Raw genomic sequence first — 20,149 nt, forward strand, 5'->3', positions numbered from 1 at the left:
TAACAGATTGCTGTTTTCTGTAACAATTGTTTTTGAGCAGTCAGTGTTGTTAGCCCCGAGCTGAACCCCTGAAGCTGGGGGACCAGTGGACCACTCTTAGCCTGGCCCCTACCCTTTGACCTGTTTGGCATGGGTGTTGATGAAAAATCCGGTAATGACGAGAGTGAAACAGGACTGGGCACTCTTGAGATTTATAATGGGAAAGCTAACAACAGGCAGCACAAGTGAACAGCAATTAATTTAAATGGAATTGGACCCTGGTTCAGCTATTTCAGTCATTTCACAAAATGAGTTTGAACACCATTTCAAAGATAGTAAAGTGAAGCCCGCAGATATCCCACTAAGAACTTATACTGGAGGAAAGATAACTCCTGGGGGAATGACATTTATAACAGTGAAATACAACAATCAAGAAACCATATTTGCTAGTATGTGGATAAAGCAGGAGAACTAGCATTGTGGGGTCGTGATTGGCTGATTCAACTACAACTTGACTGGAGATCCATCCACCATTTGCATGTCATATCCCCTGCAATGAAGCCAACTGAAAGCAAATTAAGAAACATACTGGATGATGCCACAACTGTCTCCATACTGTACACCATGAACCATGGCCCAATAGAGGGAAAACAAGTGTTGGCGCCAAGCTCTGTGCCCCTGGTTTGAAAGCATATTGGAACAAGGAAGGACCATGTTGCTCAGCGGAATCATGGAAGTGACAAAACCAGCGATCCGACTACAACAGTTTTTGTAGAAACACAGCTGAGAAAAAGCTGCTGATATGTTAATCAGACAGTTACTTGTGAAATGTGGGTTGGTTTTAAGCTGGATGAGATTTCAGGGAGATTTAGGGAAGTTGCAAGCATTCAGCTTTTGTGAGTATAAAGAACAGGAATGTACTCTGCGTGCATTAAGGTTATTGCATGAACTTCAAGTGGGAGACAAAAAGCTGCTTGTAAAAGTAGATGCAAAGACCAAAGCCCAGCCGGATAAATGGAAGGCCAAAAAGAGAGGAGTCAATGGAGATATGAAAACAGAGGATTTGTTAGATGATATTGTGGAGAGATCAGGTCGTAAAAAGAGCAATAGATGGATTAATAAGAGAATATGTCAGTGAACTAAATGGGCCTTCCCGAGATCAAGATGGACATCCTAGAAAGAAGAAAAAGAAAAACAAAGAGCATCAAAGTAGATCCCGAGAGAAAAGGAGAAGAAAGCTGTCCAGAGCCATCAGAACCACTTCCTGCAGTCCCGGAGTCTACTCCTACAACCTGCAGAGGAAGGTGGAAGCCCCAGAACCTGAACCTGAGATTGCTTCACAGTCACAGCTCTCACCTGCCAAGTAGAGTGATCACCCTTGTCAGGAAAGACAGTACCCCACAAGAGTAAGAAAGCCTCCACAGTGATTAAATCTTTAGGCTGAAAATGGGACACTTTAAAATGTACTCTGCTGTGGATGTCTGTATATAGCAGATGCATTATATAGTATCCTGTGTATATAGATGAGATGCATTCTATGTTGAGTTGGAGTTTTTAGCTAAGCAGGGAGGAGTGTTGTGTATTTACAATCTCAGTAATATTTGAGTAATCTTGTAAATATGTCATTGATTAAGCATTCCTGTTTGTTTAAATAATTCACTGCAGGTTATATATTAAAATACATGAATTTAATACATCATAATTCTCCCACCTGATATGCATGTGCCTCGCTTAAAGTAAACATGAAGTTAGTCCCATATTTTGGACTCCTGTGTTGTATCAGATTAATGTTTTGAAGTTACAAAACAGAAGATTAACCGTCACCCAGCTGTGCTGCTGCCTTCAGAGATTCTTGGCCATGTTCACCTCACCAAGGACTTGCTGTTCCTCAGTGTGTCTTCAGTACCTATCCTCATCCTAACCTCACTGTTCCCGAAACGTATTACTTCATACCTTTTGAATTATGTCCATCTTACCCACTGATGAATATCACCCTGCAGCCAAGGACTACCCTCAGTATCCACAACCTCACCAAACTTTGTGCCCTCTGCATTCAAACCCTTTATACTCACGTCCAGATCATTAACATTTATAACAAAACACGACCCCTAACCTCTTATCACTAAGCCAACGTTAAATCCAGTTTGCCAAATTGCTTTGGATTCCGCAAGCTCTTTTTGGGTCAGTACCTCACAGGGGCCCTTTGCATCCATCACACCACACTCATCAATACAAGGTCTTGCAGAAAAAAAAATGTCAGTCAGACAGCTCCAAACCTTTAAAGCCATACCAACTATCCCTGATCAATATCTGCCTCTCCAAAAGCACATTTTACTTGTTCCTCAGATTTTTTTTCATTAATTTCCCACCCACTTATTATTATGGCCCATAACAACCTTGTTTATCCCTCTAGCACTTTTTGAATAAAAATACCACATCTGCTGTCCTACAGTCATCTAGCATCTCACCTGTGGCAAGTGAAGAATGGAAAATCTATCAGAGTGCCAGAAATACCCTCCCTTGCCTCCATACAACCTCATCGGGCCCTGGGTATTACTCACCATACCATTAGCTCCTAAAGGGAAGATGAAGAGCTTATATGGGGCTTCATTGGAACAGTTTAAGAGGCCAAAGAAAGGTCAGGGTGGGAAAGGGTTAAAGAAACAGACAGGAAAATGGAAACTTAAGATCACCTTTACAGACAGAAGTCTGCAAAGTGGTCACCCAGTCTGGGAAATAGTCTGTGCTATGACACCCCCACGACTGGCTATAGATGTATAATTATAGGCTGACAAGTTTACACAGCTATTTCATTTTCACAGCATACACAGGGATTTATAAACAGCAAAAGAGCAAGGCAGCAGCAAAAAATGTAAAGTAAACATTTATAGATATAAAGTTCCTCTCAGTGCAAAATATTTTGATGTCTGTATATCATTAATAAATGTTAAAATCACATCATTTGTGCAGATCTAACATACAGTTCTCAGTGTGGTGCACAGGATGCTCAGCCCACTAAAGCAGATTTGTTTCCAATGACTATAACTCAGCAAACAAGTGTCTGAGATTTTCACTGAGAGTTCTTTAACAAGACTAATTTATGCTTAAAAGTAAATATTAATAGTTTACTCAACAACAAATTTCTTTGCCAAGTTACCATTTACTGCTACTGAGAGTGAATATTTGAACGAGTTGGCAGGTGTATTGATGAGGGTAATGCAGATGATTTCAGTAAGGCCTTTGACAAGCTCCCATATGGAAGCCAAGTCCAAATGGCTAAAGTCCATAGTATCCATGACAATTTGGCAAACTGGATCTGAAACTGACATAATGATTAGAGGTTGTTTTTATGATTGAAGGTCAATGATCAGTTGAGTACTACAGAGATTGAGCAGTTATCCTTGCTGGTTGTTGAGGTCATTAACAATCTGGATTTGAACATAGAAGAAAGAGTAGAAAGTTTGTAGATGACATGAAGTTGGGTAGTAGCATTGTTAGTGAAGGTGCTGCCTTCAGCATCTGAACAATGTTAGAACAACAGCAGGAAAGAAAGAGAAATAGATGGAGTTTATTTCTGAAAGCCACGAGATGTTATATTTTGCAAGGTCTAACAGACTAAGATATACACAATATATGGTAGGACCCCAGGAAGTACTGAGGAACTGAAAGGCTTTGGTGTACATGTTCACAAATCTCTGGAGGCAATAAAATAAGCAAGGCAGTTAAAGAGACCCATGGGAAACTTGCTTTTGTTAGCCAGGGCTAGGGGAAGAAAAATAAGTTTGGTATAGTTTTATAAAATAGCATAGCAGAGTGTGCAATTCAAGTACTATAGGAAGGTGTTACAGTGAAAGTTAGTAAGTCAAGTATTCTTAAATCAAGAAGCTACTGAATTGAGCAGATGGAATGGATTTAGAAAGGCTAGTAGCTGCAGCAATAAAACAAACTTACTTAGGTGTTACTGTCAGCATCCTCACACCAATGAAACGTTTCTTCACACCTCTGACATCTTAATTATAAGCACAGATAAAGTTACAATTACAGTGAATTATAATGCTGAAATGATAAATTAATAACTACTTTTTATTACAAACCAATATTTACAATAACATCGCTGTCACACTTACAAGTGACAATTATCTTTATCATGTTATTATTTCAGAATATCAATTAGACTGAAGGGATCTGACTAGGATTGATCTCCTCAGAGAACTGAATGAGTTTTTTTTTTCAGCTGTTTTATGCTGTACAGTTTCTGAATGATTAGTGCTGGCACCCATCAGACGTCCCGGTTTGGCTGCATTATCAGTACGGGTTCACTGTGTTCCAAGCTATCAGTTTCAGAGTACTGTACCACACCGAGAGGTAATAACTCAATAAAAAGTTCATATTTTCACTTCACCTTTTTCTGGACTAATAAAAACTATTATTCACCTTTCTTTTACTTTAAGCATTGTTGTTCTATCCTTGGTATAAAAGTATTTTTAACAAATCAGCATTTATTGCCATTGGCGGTGTGTTGGCGAGCTGCATGCTGGAATGGTGAAGGTGCTCCCATGGGGCTGGTAAGTAGGGTACCGCTACCTTTGTCACCCAGTAATGAAGGAACAATGGTACATATAAAGCAGGATAGTGGATTTCTTGAAAAGGCAAATAGGAGATGCTATCCCCATGTATCTGTTGCCCTTCTCCTACTACGTACTGCTGGGCACAGAAGTAATACATTACTAAAACGAGGTCCAAGATCTAACTTGGTGGGAGTGACTGTTTATATATGCATACGCACACATATGCATACTGTATACACACACACGTGCGTTTGCGTGTCTATGGTACATGTGCGCATGTGCATACATATATGTATATGTAATATTCTCAAGTGAGAAAGGCAAAGTCTGCAGAAGAACTGTGGCAAGTTTTCCAAGATGCTTGGAACAACCTACCAGTTCTTATAAAACTGCATGACAGTGTACCTGAGAGAATTGTTGCAGTTTTAAAGGTAAAGGGTGGTCACATCAAATATTGATTTGATTTTGTTTTTTTACTGTTCACTGCTCACATGTACAGTATAGCTGCCTAAGACTTCTGCACAATACTGTAAACAGACACACACACACACACACACACTCACACACTCTTACTTAAACTACCACCTTGGAGTTTGCCCGGTGTGAATCATCTTTCTGGAGGAAGTGAGGGACCAACTGATAGATTACAATGGAGTAGAAGGGTTAGATTGGCCTGTACTCCTATGATCTATGATCTCTTGTCTAAAGTGGATAGAGATATTGTGAAGTTGCTTGTCAATAGATCAGCTTCACACTTTCAAACAGGATTAGTGTGTAGAAAAACTTCTCTTCCAAAAAAACAGCTGTTGTCAGCAGCTTCAACAGGACAATTATATAATCAAAATAGTGACCAGTTTTACAAAACTTCTGGAGACGAGCGACGACTGATGCTAGAATCTGTAGCAAAAAGAAACAGTGAGGGAGGAACTCAACAGGTCAGGCCATAACTGTGGAGGGAAAGGGGCAACTGACATTTCAATTTGAGACCCTTCATAGATAGGAGACAGCCATTATAAAGACATGAAGAGACCTCCTCTGCGAGTGAGAGCAGACACAAACTAGGCAATTGCTTTGCCCAGCATCTGTTGGGTGACAGTGGGAAATGTGAGGAGGATGTTATGAGAATGCAGGGTGACTTGGACAGGTTAGGTGGGTGGGCAGATGCAGTTTAATGTGGATAAATGTGAGGTTATCCACTTTAGTGGCAAGAACAGGAAGGCAGATTACAATCTGAATGGTGTCAAGTTAGGAAAAGGGGAAGTACAACGAGATCTGGGTAACCTTCTTCATCAGTCACTTAAAGCAAGCATGCAGGTACAGCAGGCAGTGAAGAAAGCTAATGGCATGTTGGCCTTCATAACAAGGGGAGTTGAGTATAGGAGCAAAGAAGTCCTTCTGCAGTTGTAAGGCCCTGGTGGGACCACACCTGGGGTATTGTGCACAGGTTTGGTCTCCAAATTTGAGGAAGGACATTCTTGCTATGGAGGGAGTGCAGCGTAAGTTCACTGGGTTAATTCCCGGGATGGCGGGAATGTCACATGTTGAAAGATTGGAGTGACTGGACTTGTATACTCTGGAATTTAGAAAGATGAGAGGGGATCTGATTGAAACATATAAGATTATTAAGGGATTGGACACGCTAGAGGCAGGAAACATGTTTCAGATGTTGGGGGAGTCCAGAACCAGAGGCCACAGTTTAAAAATAAGGGGTAGACGATTTAGAACGGAGTTGAAGAAAAACTTTTTCACACAGAGGGTTGTAGATCTGTGGAATCCTCTGCCACAGAGGGCAGTGGAGGCCAATTCTTTGGATTCTTTCAAGAAAGAGTTAGATAGAGCTCTTAAAGATAGCGGAGTGAAGGGATATGGGGAGGAGGCAGGAACAGGGTACTGATTGTGGATGATCAGCCATGATCACAGTGAATGGCAGTACTGGCTCAAAGGGCCGAACGGCCTACTCCTGCACCTATTGTCTATTGTTCTTCACCCACCAGGCGCTCTCAGTTGCCGTACATCTTAACTCCTCTCCCCATCCCCACACTGGCCTGTCTCCTCCACAGCCAGTGTGAGGCCAAATGAACAGACGAACGGCAACTCATATGCCACCTAGGTGGTCCACAACCCCTTGTAGATGACCTGCTCACCATCTGTCCCTTTTCTCTCTCCTCCTGGTCTGGTCAGTTCCTACACACAGCCAATGCCACCACCTCAGCCCCTGATCACCCTGTCTCTCCCATAGCATCTGCCCATCACCCATATACTCCAGCCAATGGATTCTATCCCCACCTCCCTTGTTTGCTTCCATGCTTCGTCTCCCTTTCCTATCAAATCCCATCCCCTGTAGGCTTTGTCACCTCCCAGCCTCTGTTGCTATTGGTACTATTCTCTCCGCCAGCAGCCAATCACCACTCCTCAGCTGGATCCACCTACTGCTCGCCAGTTCCTGCTCCACCTCTTTAACCCAGCTTTCCCCCCTCAACTCTTTCAGATCAGATGAAGAGTCTTGGCCCAACATGTCGACTGTCCATTTCTCTCCACAGATGCATTCGAACCCGCTGAGTTGCTGGACCAGTTTATTACTTTTGTGCCCTAATCTCTATTCATGACGATGCTAATGCTGCTATTTGAAGAAAACTTGTTTGGCCGTTTAATGAGAGTTATGAGGCATTAGCATGGTTGCGTCATTTACCAAAGTATAAACGATTGTAACTGTGGATATAATCAATTATAACTGCCGGATTGAAATGCACATAACTCAGACCCAGCTGTTCATGCTGGTCTGGGCCATGGAGCTTCTACATTATCATACACATTACAAACATCCTACTTTTTTTTTTGCTATGCTTGGGATAATATGTTTATACTACAGTATGTACCACACTTCTACAGATGTACCCAGTAGAGCATTCTAACTGGCTGCATCACCTTCTGGTGTATATGTGCTCACACACACACACACGCACACAAACACATATAAACATATATACACACACTTCTGACTGTAATTCAGTTTTTATTGCTATGTATTGCAATGTAGTGCTGTTGCATAGCAACAAATTTCATGACATTTGCTGGTGATATTGAACCTGACTCTGATTTTAAAATAAATTGCCTTAATTTGTGCGATGAAAACCTCGTACCTTTGGCTTCTTTATCCAGAAAATCAGAAAGAAACGTTGTGATGCGATCTGAAGGAATGGCAAATGAAATTCCTGCAGTCACCTTCAGTGTATTTATTCCAATCACTTCCCCATCCTGCAGTTTAGATGTATTTTAAACATATGAAAACATTGTCAGCATGTATTATGCATGTTACCATTTGCTGTATATGCTGGTTAGATTTGGAGAAAGAAATGCGTTTTCAGGTTTTGCAGAACACTTACTTTTATAACAGATATGGTTATTTAAGAAAACAATTTAACAACTTACAAACGTTAGTTTGGAATGTAAAGGAAGATAGAACCAAACAGAATCCGACTTACCAAATTCACCAGCGGGCCTCCAGAGTTCCCATACTTCGAATACGTGCGATAAGCAGAAAAGAGAATAGATAAACAACATTTATCGCATTGTAGATTTGGAAGATTTAATAGTACTAAATGATGTGGCTCTATGCACAAGTTACTGTTAACTGCCATTATCTCAAATACCATTTTAGACCAGCATAAATAAGAAGTTATTAAGAGGACTATTATTTCACTCTCAAACAACAGGAATTCTGCAGATGCTGGAAATTCAAGCAACATACATCAAAGTTGCCGGTGGAACGCAGCAGGCCAGGCAGCATCTATAGGAAGAGGCACAGTCGACGTTTCAGGCCGAGACCCTTCGTCAGGACTAACTGAAGGAAGAGTGAGTAAGGGATTTGAAAGCTGGAGGGGGAGGGGGAGATCCAAAATGATAGGAGAAGACAGGAGGGGGAGGGATAGAGCCGAGAGCTGGACAGGTTACCTCTTGCCCATCCTCTGGGTCACCCCCCCACTTGTCTTTCTTCCCGGACCTCCTGTCCCATGATCCTCTCGTATCCCCTTTTGCCTATCACCTGTCCAGCTCTTGGCTCTATCCCTCCCCCTCCTGTCTTCTCCTATCATTTTGCATCTCCCCCTCCCCCTCCAACTTTCAAATCCCTTACTCACTCTTCCTTCAGTTAGTCCTGACGAAGGGTCTCGGCCTGAAACGTCAACTGTACCTCTTCCTATAGATGCTGCTTGGCCTGCTGCTTTCACCAGCAACTTTGATCTATTATTTCACTCTCCTAGTTTTCTCTTCTTACTACTTTATGCCAGTGATTTACAGTATTGTTCCCTAACAGCTGACCTCCCTGGTACTTCCTTGTAGAATTCACTATTTGAAAACTGAATAGGCATCTGGTTTAATTTCTATCCTGCCTTTATTTGTCGTTAACCTTTGTGTAAATTTGCCTCAACAGTAACTGATTAAATAGCAGAACAGTTCATATCCGTTGATAAGCAGCAGGTTAATACATTATTTAATGTTAAATGCATGAATAAAGACAACATGCAAATACAAAACTGATCTTCCATTCAGCTTCATTCAGAGCACTAACATCTGTTACAAAGGTTTAATCTTTGCAAAGTAACACTTAGAACAGTAAATTCAGGACAAAAGTTCAAATTAACATCCATTGACTACATCAAAAACACTGATGAGTTGCCCAAACTTTCCAGATACACGGCCTCGACACTCACCCCTTTGTTTTTGCTGTTCCCCAAGCATAGCCTTCCACCTGGAAGCCAGATACCAGTGGTGCAGAGGCCTAATTTCAACAGGTAGCCCCAGCCCGGGAGTTCAAATTTCAAAGTAAACTTCATTATCAAAGTACAAATATGTCACTATATACAACCCAGAGATTCATTTTCTTGTGGGCATACTCAATAAATCTATAGAATAATAACTGTAACAGAATCAATGAAAGACCACCCAACATGGACGTTCAACCAGTCTGCAAAAGACAACAAACTGTGCAAATACAAAAAGAAATAAATAATATTAATAAATAATTTTTTTAGCGTGTCGCACCAGACAGTCAGCCATTCTTGTCTGGTGCGTAGTGTCAGGATTGGTCTCCTTTCAGATTAACTGGGTCACGTTATGAACATTCCTGACTTGACCCTTTCTTTTTTACGAGGCCAAGTGGCTAGCTCGACGCCCAACCCGGCACGGATAGAAAGCGTGCTCGGGGGGGGGGGGGGGCGTGACTTGGATTCGAACACAGGTGCCTTTTATTTATTCTTTATCTATAAGGAATAAATAACAAGAGCATGAGATGAAGGGTCCTTGAAGGTGAGTCTATTGGTTGTGGAACATTTCAACAACGGGGCAAGTGAAGTTGAGTGAAGTTATCCCCTTTGGTTCAAGAGCCTGATAGTTGAGGGGTAGTAAGTGTTCCTGAACCTTGGTGGGGAGAGTCCTGAGGCTCTTGTGCCATCTTCTTGATAGCAGCAGTGAGAAGAGAGCATATCCTGGGTGGTGGGGGTCCTTGATGATGGATGCTGCTTTCCTGCAACAGCGATTCATGTAGATGTGCTCAATAGTGGGGGGGGGGGAAGACTTACCCTTTTTGTAGCCCAATCCCAGATTCCCTATCAACACTGTTAAGATGATTGAATATCTCAGAACATCTTTGACATTACCTTCGACTTAATCTTATCTTTCCAATCAATTTTACCCACAGAATTCAGCGGGATGATTGGGCTTTCAGTTCTAATCAGTCACAGGTTCACTATCACACTTGCAGGTTTGCTCCCCCACTTTAATGTTCGAGTCGTCAACACTGGATAACAACTGTCCCAACAATCTAATCAGTCTAGGACCAGTTTAAGATTTCTCTCCAGAGAACTGAAATCTTTCACTATTATTGAGGTAAAAGCCACCCATTTCGAGCAGACTATTAACTACTGCAACACACATCATAGTTGCTGGTCAATGCAGCAGGCCAGGCAGCATCTCTAGGAAGAGGTACAGTCGACGTTTCGGGCCCAGACCCTTCGTCAGGACTGACTACTAACTACTGATGTGGATTCTAATATCGTTGCAGGCAGGTTAGCTAGAACTGTTGGTAATGTTTTAAAGTAATTTGGCAGCAGGATGGGAAACTCAGTGTTAGGGCTGAGGATGGGGTAGATGATATACAAACAGAGGCAGTGTGTAATGAGACTGTCAGGAAGGACAGGCAGGTGATAGGGCTAAATTGCTATCAGTGGGATGAGTTGCAGTGCAACGGGGGACAGAATTGAAAAGGGTGATGAATACAGGACTGAAGGTCTTATATATTTTCATGCATGCAGTATACGGAATAAGACAGATGACCTTGTAGGGCAGTTAGAGATTGGCAGGTATGATGTGGGCATCACTGAAACGTGACTGAAAGAGGATCATAGTTGGGAACTTAACATCCAAGGATACACAGTGTATTGAGAGGACAGGCATGTAGGCAGAGGGAGTGGTGTGGTAAAAATGAAATCAAATACTTAGCAAGAAGTGACATAGGATCAGGAGATGTACAATTGTTGTGGGTGAGTTAAGAAACTGCAAGGGTAAAAAAAAACTCTGATGGGAGTTATATACAGGCCCTCAGACAGTAGCCAGGATATGTAATACAAGTTACAACCAGAAATAGAAAATGCATGTCAAAGGGTCAATGTTACAATAGTTATGGGGAATTTCAATATGCAGGTAGATCGGAAAAAAACAATTTGATGCTGATTTTCAATCCCTAGAGAGAGAATATGTAGAATGTCTAGGAGATGGATTTTTAGAGCAGCTTGTAGTTGAGCCCACCAGAAGATCAGCTAATCTGGAATGGGTGTTGTGTAATGAACCGGATTTGGTTTGGGAGCTTGAGGTACAGGAAACCTTAGGAGACCGTCATCATAATATCATGGAATTCACCTTGCGATTTGAGGGGGAGAGCTAAAGTCAGATGTGTCAATATTACAGTGAAATAAAAGAAATTGCAGAGGCACAAGAGAGTCAGATGTGTCAATATTACAGTGGAATAAAGGGAATTGCAGAGGCATGAGAGAGTCAGATGGCCCTAGCAGGGATGGGGCAGAGCCGCAATAGCTGGAATTTTTGGGAGCAATTCAGAAGGCAACATAAAAGCAAAAGCGAGGGAATACAGCAAAAATGAGTGTGGTTAGAGGATTGAGAAGCTTTTAAAAATCAATAGAAGGCAACTAAAAAGCAATAAGAAGAGAGAAGATAAAATGAAGATGAGCTAGCAAATAATATCAAAGAAGATACCAAAAGTTTTTTTTTCATATCTATAAAGAATGGAAGAGGCAACAGTAGATATCGGACTACTGGAAAATGGTGCTGGAGGTAGAAATATGGGAGAAGGAAATGGCAGAGAAACTGAATAAGTATTTTGCATCAGTCTTTACTGTGAAAAACACTAGCAATATCTGGACATTTGAGAGGTCAAGTGGCAAAAGTGAATGTAGTTACTATTACGAGGGAGATGGTGCTTGGGAAGCTGAAAGGTCTGAAGGTAGTTAAGTCACCTACACTAGGTGGACTACACTCCAGGGTTCTGAAAGAGGTAACTGAAGAGATTGTGGAGGCATTAGTAATGATCTTTCAGGAATCGCTAGATTGCCGAATGGTCCCAGAGGACTGGAAAATTGCAAATGTCACTCCACTCTTCAAGAAGGGAGGGAGGCAAAAGAAAGAATATTATAGGCCAGTTAGTCTGACCTCAGTGTTTGGGAAAATGTTGGGGTTGATTGTTAAAGATGTGTTTTCAGGGTACTTGGAGGCACAGGATAAAATAGGCCAAAGTCATCATGGTTTTCTCAAGGGAAAATCTTGCCTGACAAACTTCTTGGAGTTCTTTGAAGAAATAACAAGCAGGACAGAAAGGAGAATCAGTAGCTTTTCAAAAGGCCTTTGACAAGATGCTGCACTTGGGACTGCTTAGCAAGGTAAGAGCCCATGGTATTATAGAAAAGATACTAGCTCAGATAAAGCACTGGCTGATTGGTAGGAGGCAAAGAGAGGGAATAAAAGGGAGCCTTTTCTGATTGGCTGCCAGTGACTAGTGGTGTTCCATAGTGGTTGGTGTTGAAACCACTTCTTTTTACATTGTATGTCAATGATTTGGATAAAGGAACTGATAGTTTTGTGACCGCATTTGGGAACGATATGAAGATAGGTGGAGGGACGTGTAATGTTGAGGAATTAGGGAGTCTGGAGAAGGATTTAGACAGATAGAGAGAATGGGCAAAGAAATGGCAGATGGAATATAGCATAGGGAAGTGTATGGTCATGCACTTTAGTAGAACGAGTATTTTCTAAATGGGGAGAAAATTCAAAGGTGCAAATGAACTTGGGAGTCCTCATGCAGGATTCAGTAAATGTTAACTCGCAGGTCGAGTTGGTGGTGAAGAAGGGAAATGCAATGCTAGCATTTATTTTGAAAGGAATAGATTATAAAAACAAGGATGTAATGCTGTGACTTTATAAGGCATTGTTGAACCTCACTTGTGTTGTGAGCATTTTTGGATCCCTTATCTAATCTCTATTCCATGGAATTTATTACCAAAAGTTCCTTTCTACTTTAACAAAAACGAAGTTATATAAAATATGTAGAATCTGTTGTGAATCCCATCTAAGCATGTGATTATTATAATGTAATGAGTGGGTTTACATGCCCACCGGTGTTAATCAGGTAACTTCGAGCCAGGTAATCTCTGGCTGTCCAAGGAAACAAAAGCAATTGTGGAAAGTAAATGTTCCCTAAAGAATAGTAGCTGTGAATATTTGGAGAGATATTCTGGAAAAAGGCATCGAAGTCAAAAGTCAAGAAGTTATGTTGCAACTTTAAAAAAACTCTGGTTAGGACACATCTGGAGTATTGCATACAATTCTGGTCACCCTACTGTTGAGGATTTGGAGAGGGTGCAGAAGATGATTATCAGGATGCTGCCCAGTTTAGAGGGCATGTGCTAACATGAGAGGCTGGATAAACTTGGGTTGTTTTCTCTGGAGCAGCAGAGACTGAGGGGAGATCTGATAGAGGTTTATAAGATTATGAGAGACATAGATAGATCACACAGGGAGTATCTGTTTCCCAGGGTTGAAATGTCTAATACCAGAGGGCATGCATTGAAGGTGGGGGGAGGGTAGGTTCAAAGGTGATGTGAGGGGCAAGTTTTTTACCCAGAGAGTGGTGGATGCCTGGAATGCACTGCCTGGTATGATGGGAGAGGCAAATACATTCGAGGCTTTTAAGAGATGTATAGATAGGCACATGACATATGGATTTGTGTAGGTAGGAGGGATTAGTCTCTGATTTACTCTTTAGCTGGTTTGGCACAGCATTGTGGGCTGAAGGCCCTGTCCCGTGCTGTACTGTTCCATGGTTTATGTCTAAAACTGAGAACAGTAAGCATTTATATTAACCTTCCCTGTGCCATGAATACTGATGACAGTATGGCTAGCCTTTAAACTTCCAGATGTAGCAGAAAAAGGACAAACTTATGCGAGCATCAATTTACAAGTTACTCCCAGGTTACAAATGCATCTTCTATATTTGTGTATTTTCTATAAAAAGTGAAACCTGTTCAGTACCCAATATGTTAAAGGACATTCCTAATCATAAAGAAGGGCTCACTAAGGACAGATTTAAGAATATTGAGACCAGTAGTTGCTCATTTAGAACCAGCTGTCTGGAAGCGGTAACAAGAAGAAAAGGACATGATGTGAAACTGAGAGCATCTGACGTGAATTGCAGGGGAGCCCGAGGCAAGGGCACTGCACAGAAAGGTGAAAACAATGCATATAGGAATACCTGTAGGAGTCTGTAACTTCAAATTGCAGTTTCCGCATAAAAAGTGGATGCCAAATATGGAGCTCAGAGAAAACCAGTAACCTTTACATGAATCTGACCAGTTCCTCGTGCAATTACTTTGAACTTTAAAATTGAGTAAATGTTAGCTTAGGCTAGGATTTGCTGTTTGAATTGATTACCTAATGATCATTCTTAATTATAACCGTAATAACATTAAGAGTGTCAGAAGTTATATTTAACGTTAAAATTCTTTGCTTTGATAAAAGGACAGAGAATCCTAAAAGGCAGTGCTAGGTAAGCTACACTTCTCAATGTCTCTTTTTGATTCCCTGCATCTAATTTCTTTTTGATATGGTTGATTTCACATAGAAACCTACAGCACAATACAGGCTCTTCGGCCCACAAAGCTATGCCGAACGTGTCCTTACTTTAGAAATTATCTAGGGTTACCTATAGCCCTCTATTTTTCTAAGCTCCATGTATCTATCCAGGAGTCTCTTAAAGACCCTATTGTATCCACCTCCACCACCGCCGCCGGTAGCCCATTCCACGCACTCACCACTCTCTGCGTAAAAAAACTTACCCCTGACATCTCCTCTGTACCTACTTCCAAGCACCTTAAAACTGTGCTCTCTCGTGCTAGCCATTTCAGCCCTGGGAAAAAGCCTCTGATTATCCACACGATCAATGCCTCTCATCATCTGATACACCTCTATCAGGTCACCTCTCATCCTCCGTCGCTCCAAGGATAAAAGGCCGAGTTCACTCAATCTACTCTCATAAGGCATGCTCCCTAATCCAGTCCATTCACATTGGCAAATGCAGCTGCTCTTACTGACAATAGCTCAGGGAGCAGATATTATTAATGAACTAAATCTGCACTTGCACCACCACAAATGTTGTAAGCTGAATGTCACAGGCTGTATTCATCATGCTATGAAAGTACCCTGAAGTATTGTGCTTACATTGATTATAGCATCGGTTTGGATGTAGTCCATGTCTGAGTCTCTTAGACCCAGTTCCTTCCCATCTCTCTGAGCACTGCTGACAATTCCTGTTGTTACTGTATTTTGCAAAGCAAAAGGACTTCCAATTGCGACTACAAATTCTCCTGGTCGGAGGTCAACTGAGCGACCCAGTGGCAGCACGGGTAGTTTTCTCTGCAAAATATCATACATTTATTTTTTTATTTAGAGATATGGTGCAGAATAGACCTTTCTGCCTTTTCAAGCCACACCACCCAGCAACCCCCAATGACCCTGATTAATCCTAACCTAATCATGGGACGATTTACAATGACTAATGAACCAACCTGGTATGTGTTTGGACTGTGGGATGAAACCAGAGGACCCGGAGAAAACCCATGTATTCCACGGGAAGGATGTACAGAGACTCCTTAGAAAGGATGCTGGGATTGAGCTCCAATGCCCCAATGTAATAGTGTCATGCTAACAGCTATTTATATATACTGATATACAAGTATGTTATTTTAACAAATAACATCTTATTTCCTATGGTCTAAATGGTAAATATTAACATTAAAATTGATCTTCCCAATTTCTGAAGTTTCTTGGGTTTGACTTTGATAGACCCAAGTTCAGCCCATTTGGGAAAATCCAAAACCATCTGTTTGTTTACATCTTTTGCTGCATCTTACTCTTAAGTAACTACCATTTACAATCAAAGCCTTTTGATGGATTCTGATTGTAAAACAGGAATTGAGTTCAGCAATTTGGTTACAAAAAACATCATTCAAAAGTCTATCTTCATTTTCAGGACTATTTCTTATAAAATTACTGATTTCTCCATGCAGCTAGAACAACAATATTACTTCCATATAATTTATAGGAGTAATAGTTCTGGCATAGTGGAAATTGTCTGGGTAGGGTGTGAATATGCAACACAACACCTTGTGGACAAATTAAGGATAACTTCTTCACATTCTGGCACAGTTCTCAGCACAAAGTGCACACAGCATATGGTCGCATCACCTTAAAGACAGCTGATTGTCTTTAAAGTGAGAGATGGAAGCTGCAGCACAAATACTGTCAGCAAAAAGCACCCTTCTGACATGCAGCTACATGGGTCCTGCTACTGTCTATATGGAAGAAAAGGGCAATTGACAGAAACCTCGGAGGAGATAAGAAATGAAGTACATTCTGCTTACTCATGACCTGTTCCTATGATCTGATAAGTGAGACGCTTGTTAAGACTTGAGAAGATCAGATACACTTTGCTATAAATTTTAAGCACTAAAAAAACCCAAGTTATCACTTTCAATGCAGCTGGCACTTCTCCACTAGAGACCCAATGAACACACAACTGGTGTCAGCCCGTGAAAACGTGGATCAACTGTGCCTGATATGCATTGTTGGAAAGTGCATTCCCCTTAGGCTTTAACCAGAATCTGTAATTGTGATTCTCTAATTGTTATGTCTTGAGATGAGATTGGGTTAGCAACTACTTTCTTAAATTTAATTTATTTATTTTAGCTTAGATGTCTAGTTTAAATACTGAGGGCGAAGTTTGCCTTGGGAGATATCTCACATGATTCACTTCTCTGATTTGCATTTCCACAGTTAGCTTCACGCAGGTATTACAGGTATGGATTCTGATCCAGCCCTCCAGGCAGAAAAAAAATTCTCTCTCTCTAGTGATAATTAAGAATAAAAGTACTAATATAAAACTTATTTTCCAATTAAAAGGTTTACTCACCTTAGGATTAATCTTTATTGTTGCTATATCTGACTTTGTGTCAAGATCTTTTATTGTTGCCTCGTAGACTTTTCCATTGTGTACCTGGACCTTCAGCAGTTGCTGACCTGATAATGCATTGTTTTTGGATACTACTACATGGGCATTGGTCACAATCAGCCCACTATCTGATATTATAAAGCCAGAGCCACTCGACAGTGGGATGCTTCGTCTTAGCAAAGGATGCCTAAACAAATGAGGAAAATTGAAACAGCGTCAGGACTTTTTCTTTACATTTTTTCGAGAAAGCAATGAACTTTTTATGTTGCCAACATTCAAACTTCACTAAATCTGCATGCTTGCTAACATCTTAATGTGTTAAACATCATCAAAGTGCGAGAAAAGTACTAGATTTTGACAAGAAATAACGTATTTCTTCAAATTTCACATTTGATTCAACTGTAATTGTCACTTATTCCGCCACAAAGTAAAAAATATACCAGGAATACTTGGAATTCTGTACATTTTCTGAGTATATGTGTTGAAATTGATAGTTTTTTGGACAATAAGGAACTCAGTGGAAAGAATGAATCAACAAGGAGCATTTCAACATTTTTATCCTTAGAAAGTGTTTTTATGACCTCATCGTTCAAACCTCTTGCAAACAACCCCTGCGCAATGACTCCTTCTGCAATTCCTGATCTGTAGCCTACTGCCCAGCCTCTCTGCTTCCACCCAAAATTTGCTAGTCTCCAACCCTTGCACAAACCAGATATAGCTTTATCTGAATTTTTTGCAACGGTGAAGCAAATGAAGAAAAGTCTTTTCCTGTAATGTTCTGTTCAGTGAAGCACGTGGACCTCATATACACCTAATAAAGTGGCCACTGAGTGTATGTTCATGGTCTTCTGCTGCCGTGGCCCATCCACTTCAAGGTTGAATGCATCGTGCTTTCAGAGATGCTCTTCTGCTCACCACTGTTGTAACACGTGGTTACATGAGTTACTGTCACCTTCCTGTCAAGCTTGAACCAGTCTGGCCATTCTCCTCTGACCTCTCTCATTAACAAGGCGTTCTTCATCTACAGAACTACAAATCTCTGAATGTTTTTTTTTGCTTTTTGCACAATTCTCTGTAAACACTAGAAACTAGTATGCATGAGGAACTCAAGCGACCAGCTGTTTCTAAAATACTCAAGCCACTCCATCTAGTACAGTCACAGCCACTTAGATTACATGTCTCCCTCATTCTGACTTTGGTCTGAAAAACAACTGAACCTCTCGACCATGTCCACGTGCTTTTATGTGTCAAGTTGCTGGTTAGATATTTGCATTAATGAGGTGTACAGGTAGGTGTACCTAATAAAGTGGCCACTGAGTGTATGACTTTATTTCCCATATTTGGGCATTTGTAAGAAGCTTTAATTGGATCACCATGAGCTCCCGCTGATGTGCATGGGGAGAGACATTTCAATTTCTAGAGAGCTGACAACTGGAAAAGCTGGGAAAATGGGAAGACATTACAATAAGTGGAATAAATGCTAATAGGAGTAATAATTAGTGGTGCTGAATTCAAGTCCACTTCATACTAAAACTCAGATTATATTCATGAACAATGCACTAACATAACTTAGAAGGCTATCCAAAAGGTTGATTAGGTTATAATGTTTAACATTTATCTATCAACCCCCTCCTTTGGGCACCTGGAAATGGAAACAGAACAGAACGTCGCTCTTTCAAGGTATTCTCATGTCCCAGGAGAAAAAATGTATTAATGAATTTAATCAAGTACACTGTGCCTTGGGTAAGAGCATAAAACATGGGACCAAAATCAGGCTATTTTGCCCATCAAGTCTGCTCTGTCATTTGATCGTTCCATCTCAACAGCATTCTATGATGTATTTATCATTTACAGGGACAGCACAGTAACAGGGCCTTCTAGTCCAGCGAGTCCACACCAACCTATTAAACCCATCTGACCAACTAACCTACTAACCCACAAGTCTTTGGAACGGTGAGAGGAAACCAGAGTAACTGGAGGAAACCTGTGCGGTCACTGGGAGAACACGCAAACTCTTTACAGACAGCAACTTGGTTCCTCCCTTCTCCCCGTAAGCTTCACCTCTGCTTTAAGTAGATCCAAAGACTTGGTCTCCACAGTTAAAAGCATTAATGAATTTACCAACATCTGGCTAAATAAATTCCTCCTCATCTCTGTTCTAATAGAAGTATTTAGAGGCTGCACCCTCTGGTCATAGGAACTCCCACTACTGGAAACATCCTCTCCACCTTCAATTCATTCACTGTTCAGTATGGTCCAATGAGATTCCCCCCTCATTCTTCTAAACTCCAGTGAACACAGGCCCAGAGCTATCAAACGCTCCTCATACATTAATCCTTTCGTGTCTGGGATCATTCTGGTCAACCATCTCTGGACCCTCTCCAACACATTCTTCTATATACAGGGTCCAAAAATATACAAGGTCCAAAAATGCTCACCATACTCCAAATGTTTGGCCAATGGTTTATAAATTCTTATCAAGTCCTTGATTTGTACCTGTGATTTCTGAATTCCCTCCCCATTTAGAAAGTAGATTATACCTTTATTTCATCGAGCAAAGTCTATGACCTTACATTTCCCAAGGTGTATTCCATTTGTCACTTCATTGCCCATTCTCTCAAGTTGTCCAGGTTGATCTGCAGACTCTATTTCCCCAGTGTTACTTGACCCTCCACTTTTTTTTTATCATCTGCAAACTTGGCTGCAATACCATCAGCTCCATCATTCAGATCGTTAACATAAAGTGTGAAAAGTAGTGGACCCAACACCGACTCCATGGAACAACATTGGTCACCATCAGCCAAAAGGCCCGCTTTAGTTCCACTCTTTGCCTCCTGCTAATCAGCCAATCTTCTATCCACACTGGTACCTTTCATGTAATGCTCAGGGTCCCTTCCTCCTTTAGCAACCTTGTCAAAGGCCTTCTGAGAATCCTAGTAAACAAAATCCACTGATGCACCTTTATCCGTCCTACCTGTTATTTCCTGAAATAATTCCAACAGATTTATCAGGAAAGATTTCCCCTTAAGGAAAC

The 20,149-nt window shown here is 41.1% G+C and overlaps 1 protein-coding gene across 1 annotated transcript in view; it reads right to left on the reverse strand.

Moving 5' to 3' along the window:
- htra3b (HtrA serine peptidase 3b) overlaps positions 1–20,149 on the reverse strand; it is a 36,802-nt gene that overhangs the window by 8,930 nt on the left and 7,723 nt on the right. Inside the window, exons 4-8 of the mRNA XM_063046346.1 lie at positions 17,077–17,302; positions 15,327–15,521; positions 8,030–8,062; positions 7,688–7,802; positions 3,931–3,988 (exon numbers count right to left, since the gene is read on the reverse strand). Coding sequence (XP_062902416.1) covers positions 3,931–3,988; positions 7,688–7,802; positions 8,030–8,062; positions 15,327–15,521; positions 17,077–17,302 — 627 coding nt within the window. The remainder of the gene's footprint in view (positions 1–3,930; positions 3,989–7,687; positions 7,803–8,029; positions 8,063–15,326; positions 15,522–17,076; positions 17,303–20,149) is intronic.

This window comes from Mobula hypostoma, chromosome 4 (genome assembly GCF_963921235.1).
Source record: "Mobula hypostoma chromosome 4, sMobHyp1.1, whole genome shotgun sequence".
In the NCBI taxonomy this organism is placed as follows: Eukaryota; Metazoa; Chordata; class Chondrichthyes; order Myliobatiformes; family Myliobatidae; genus Mobula; species Mobula hypostoma.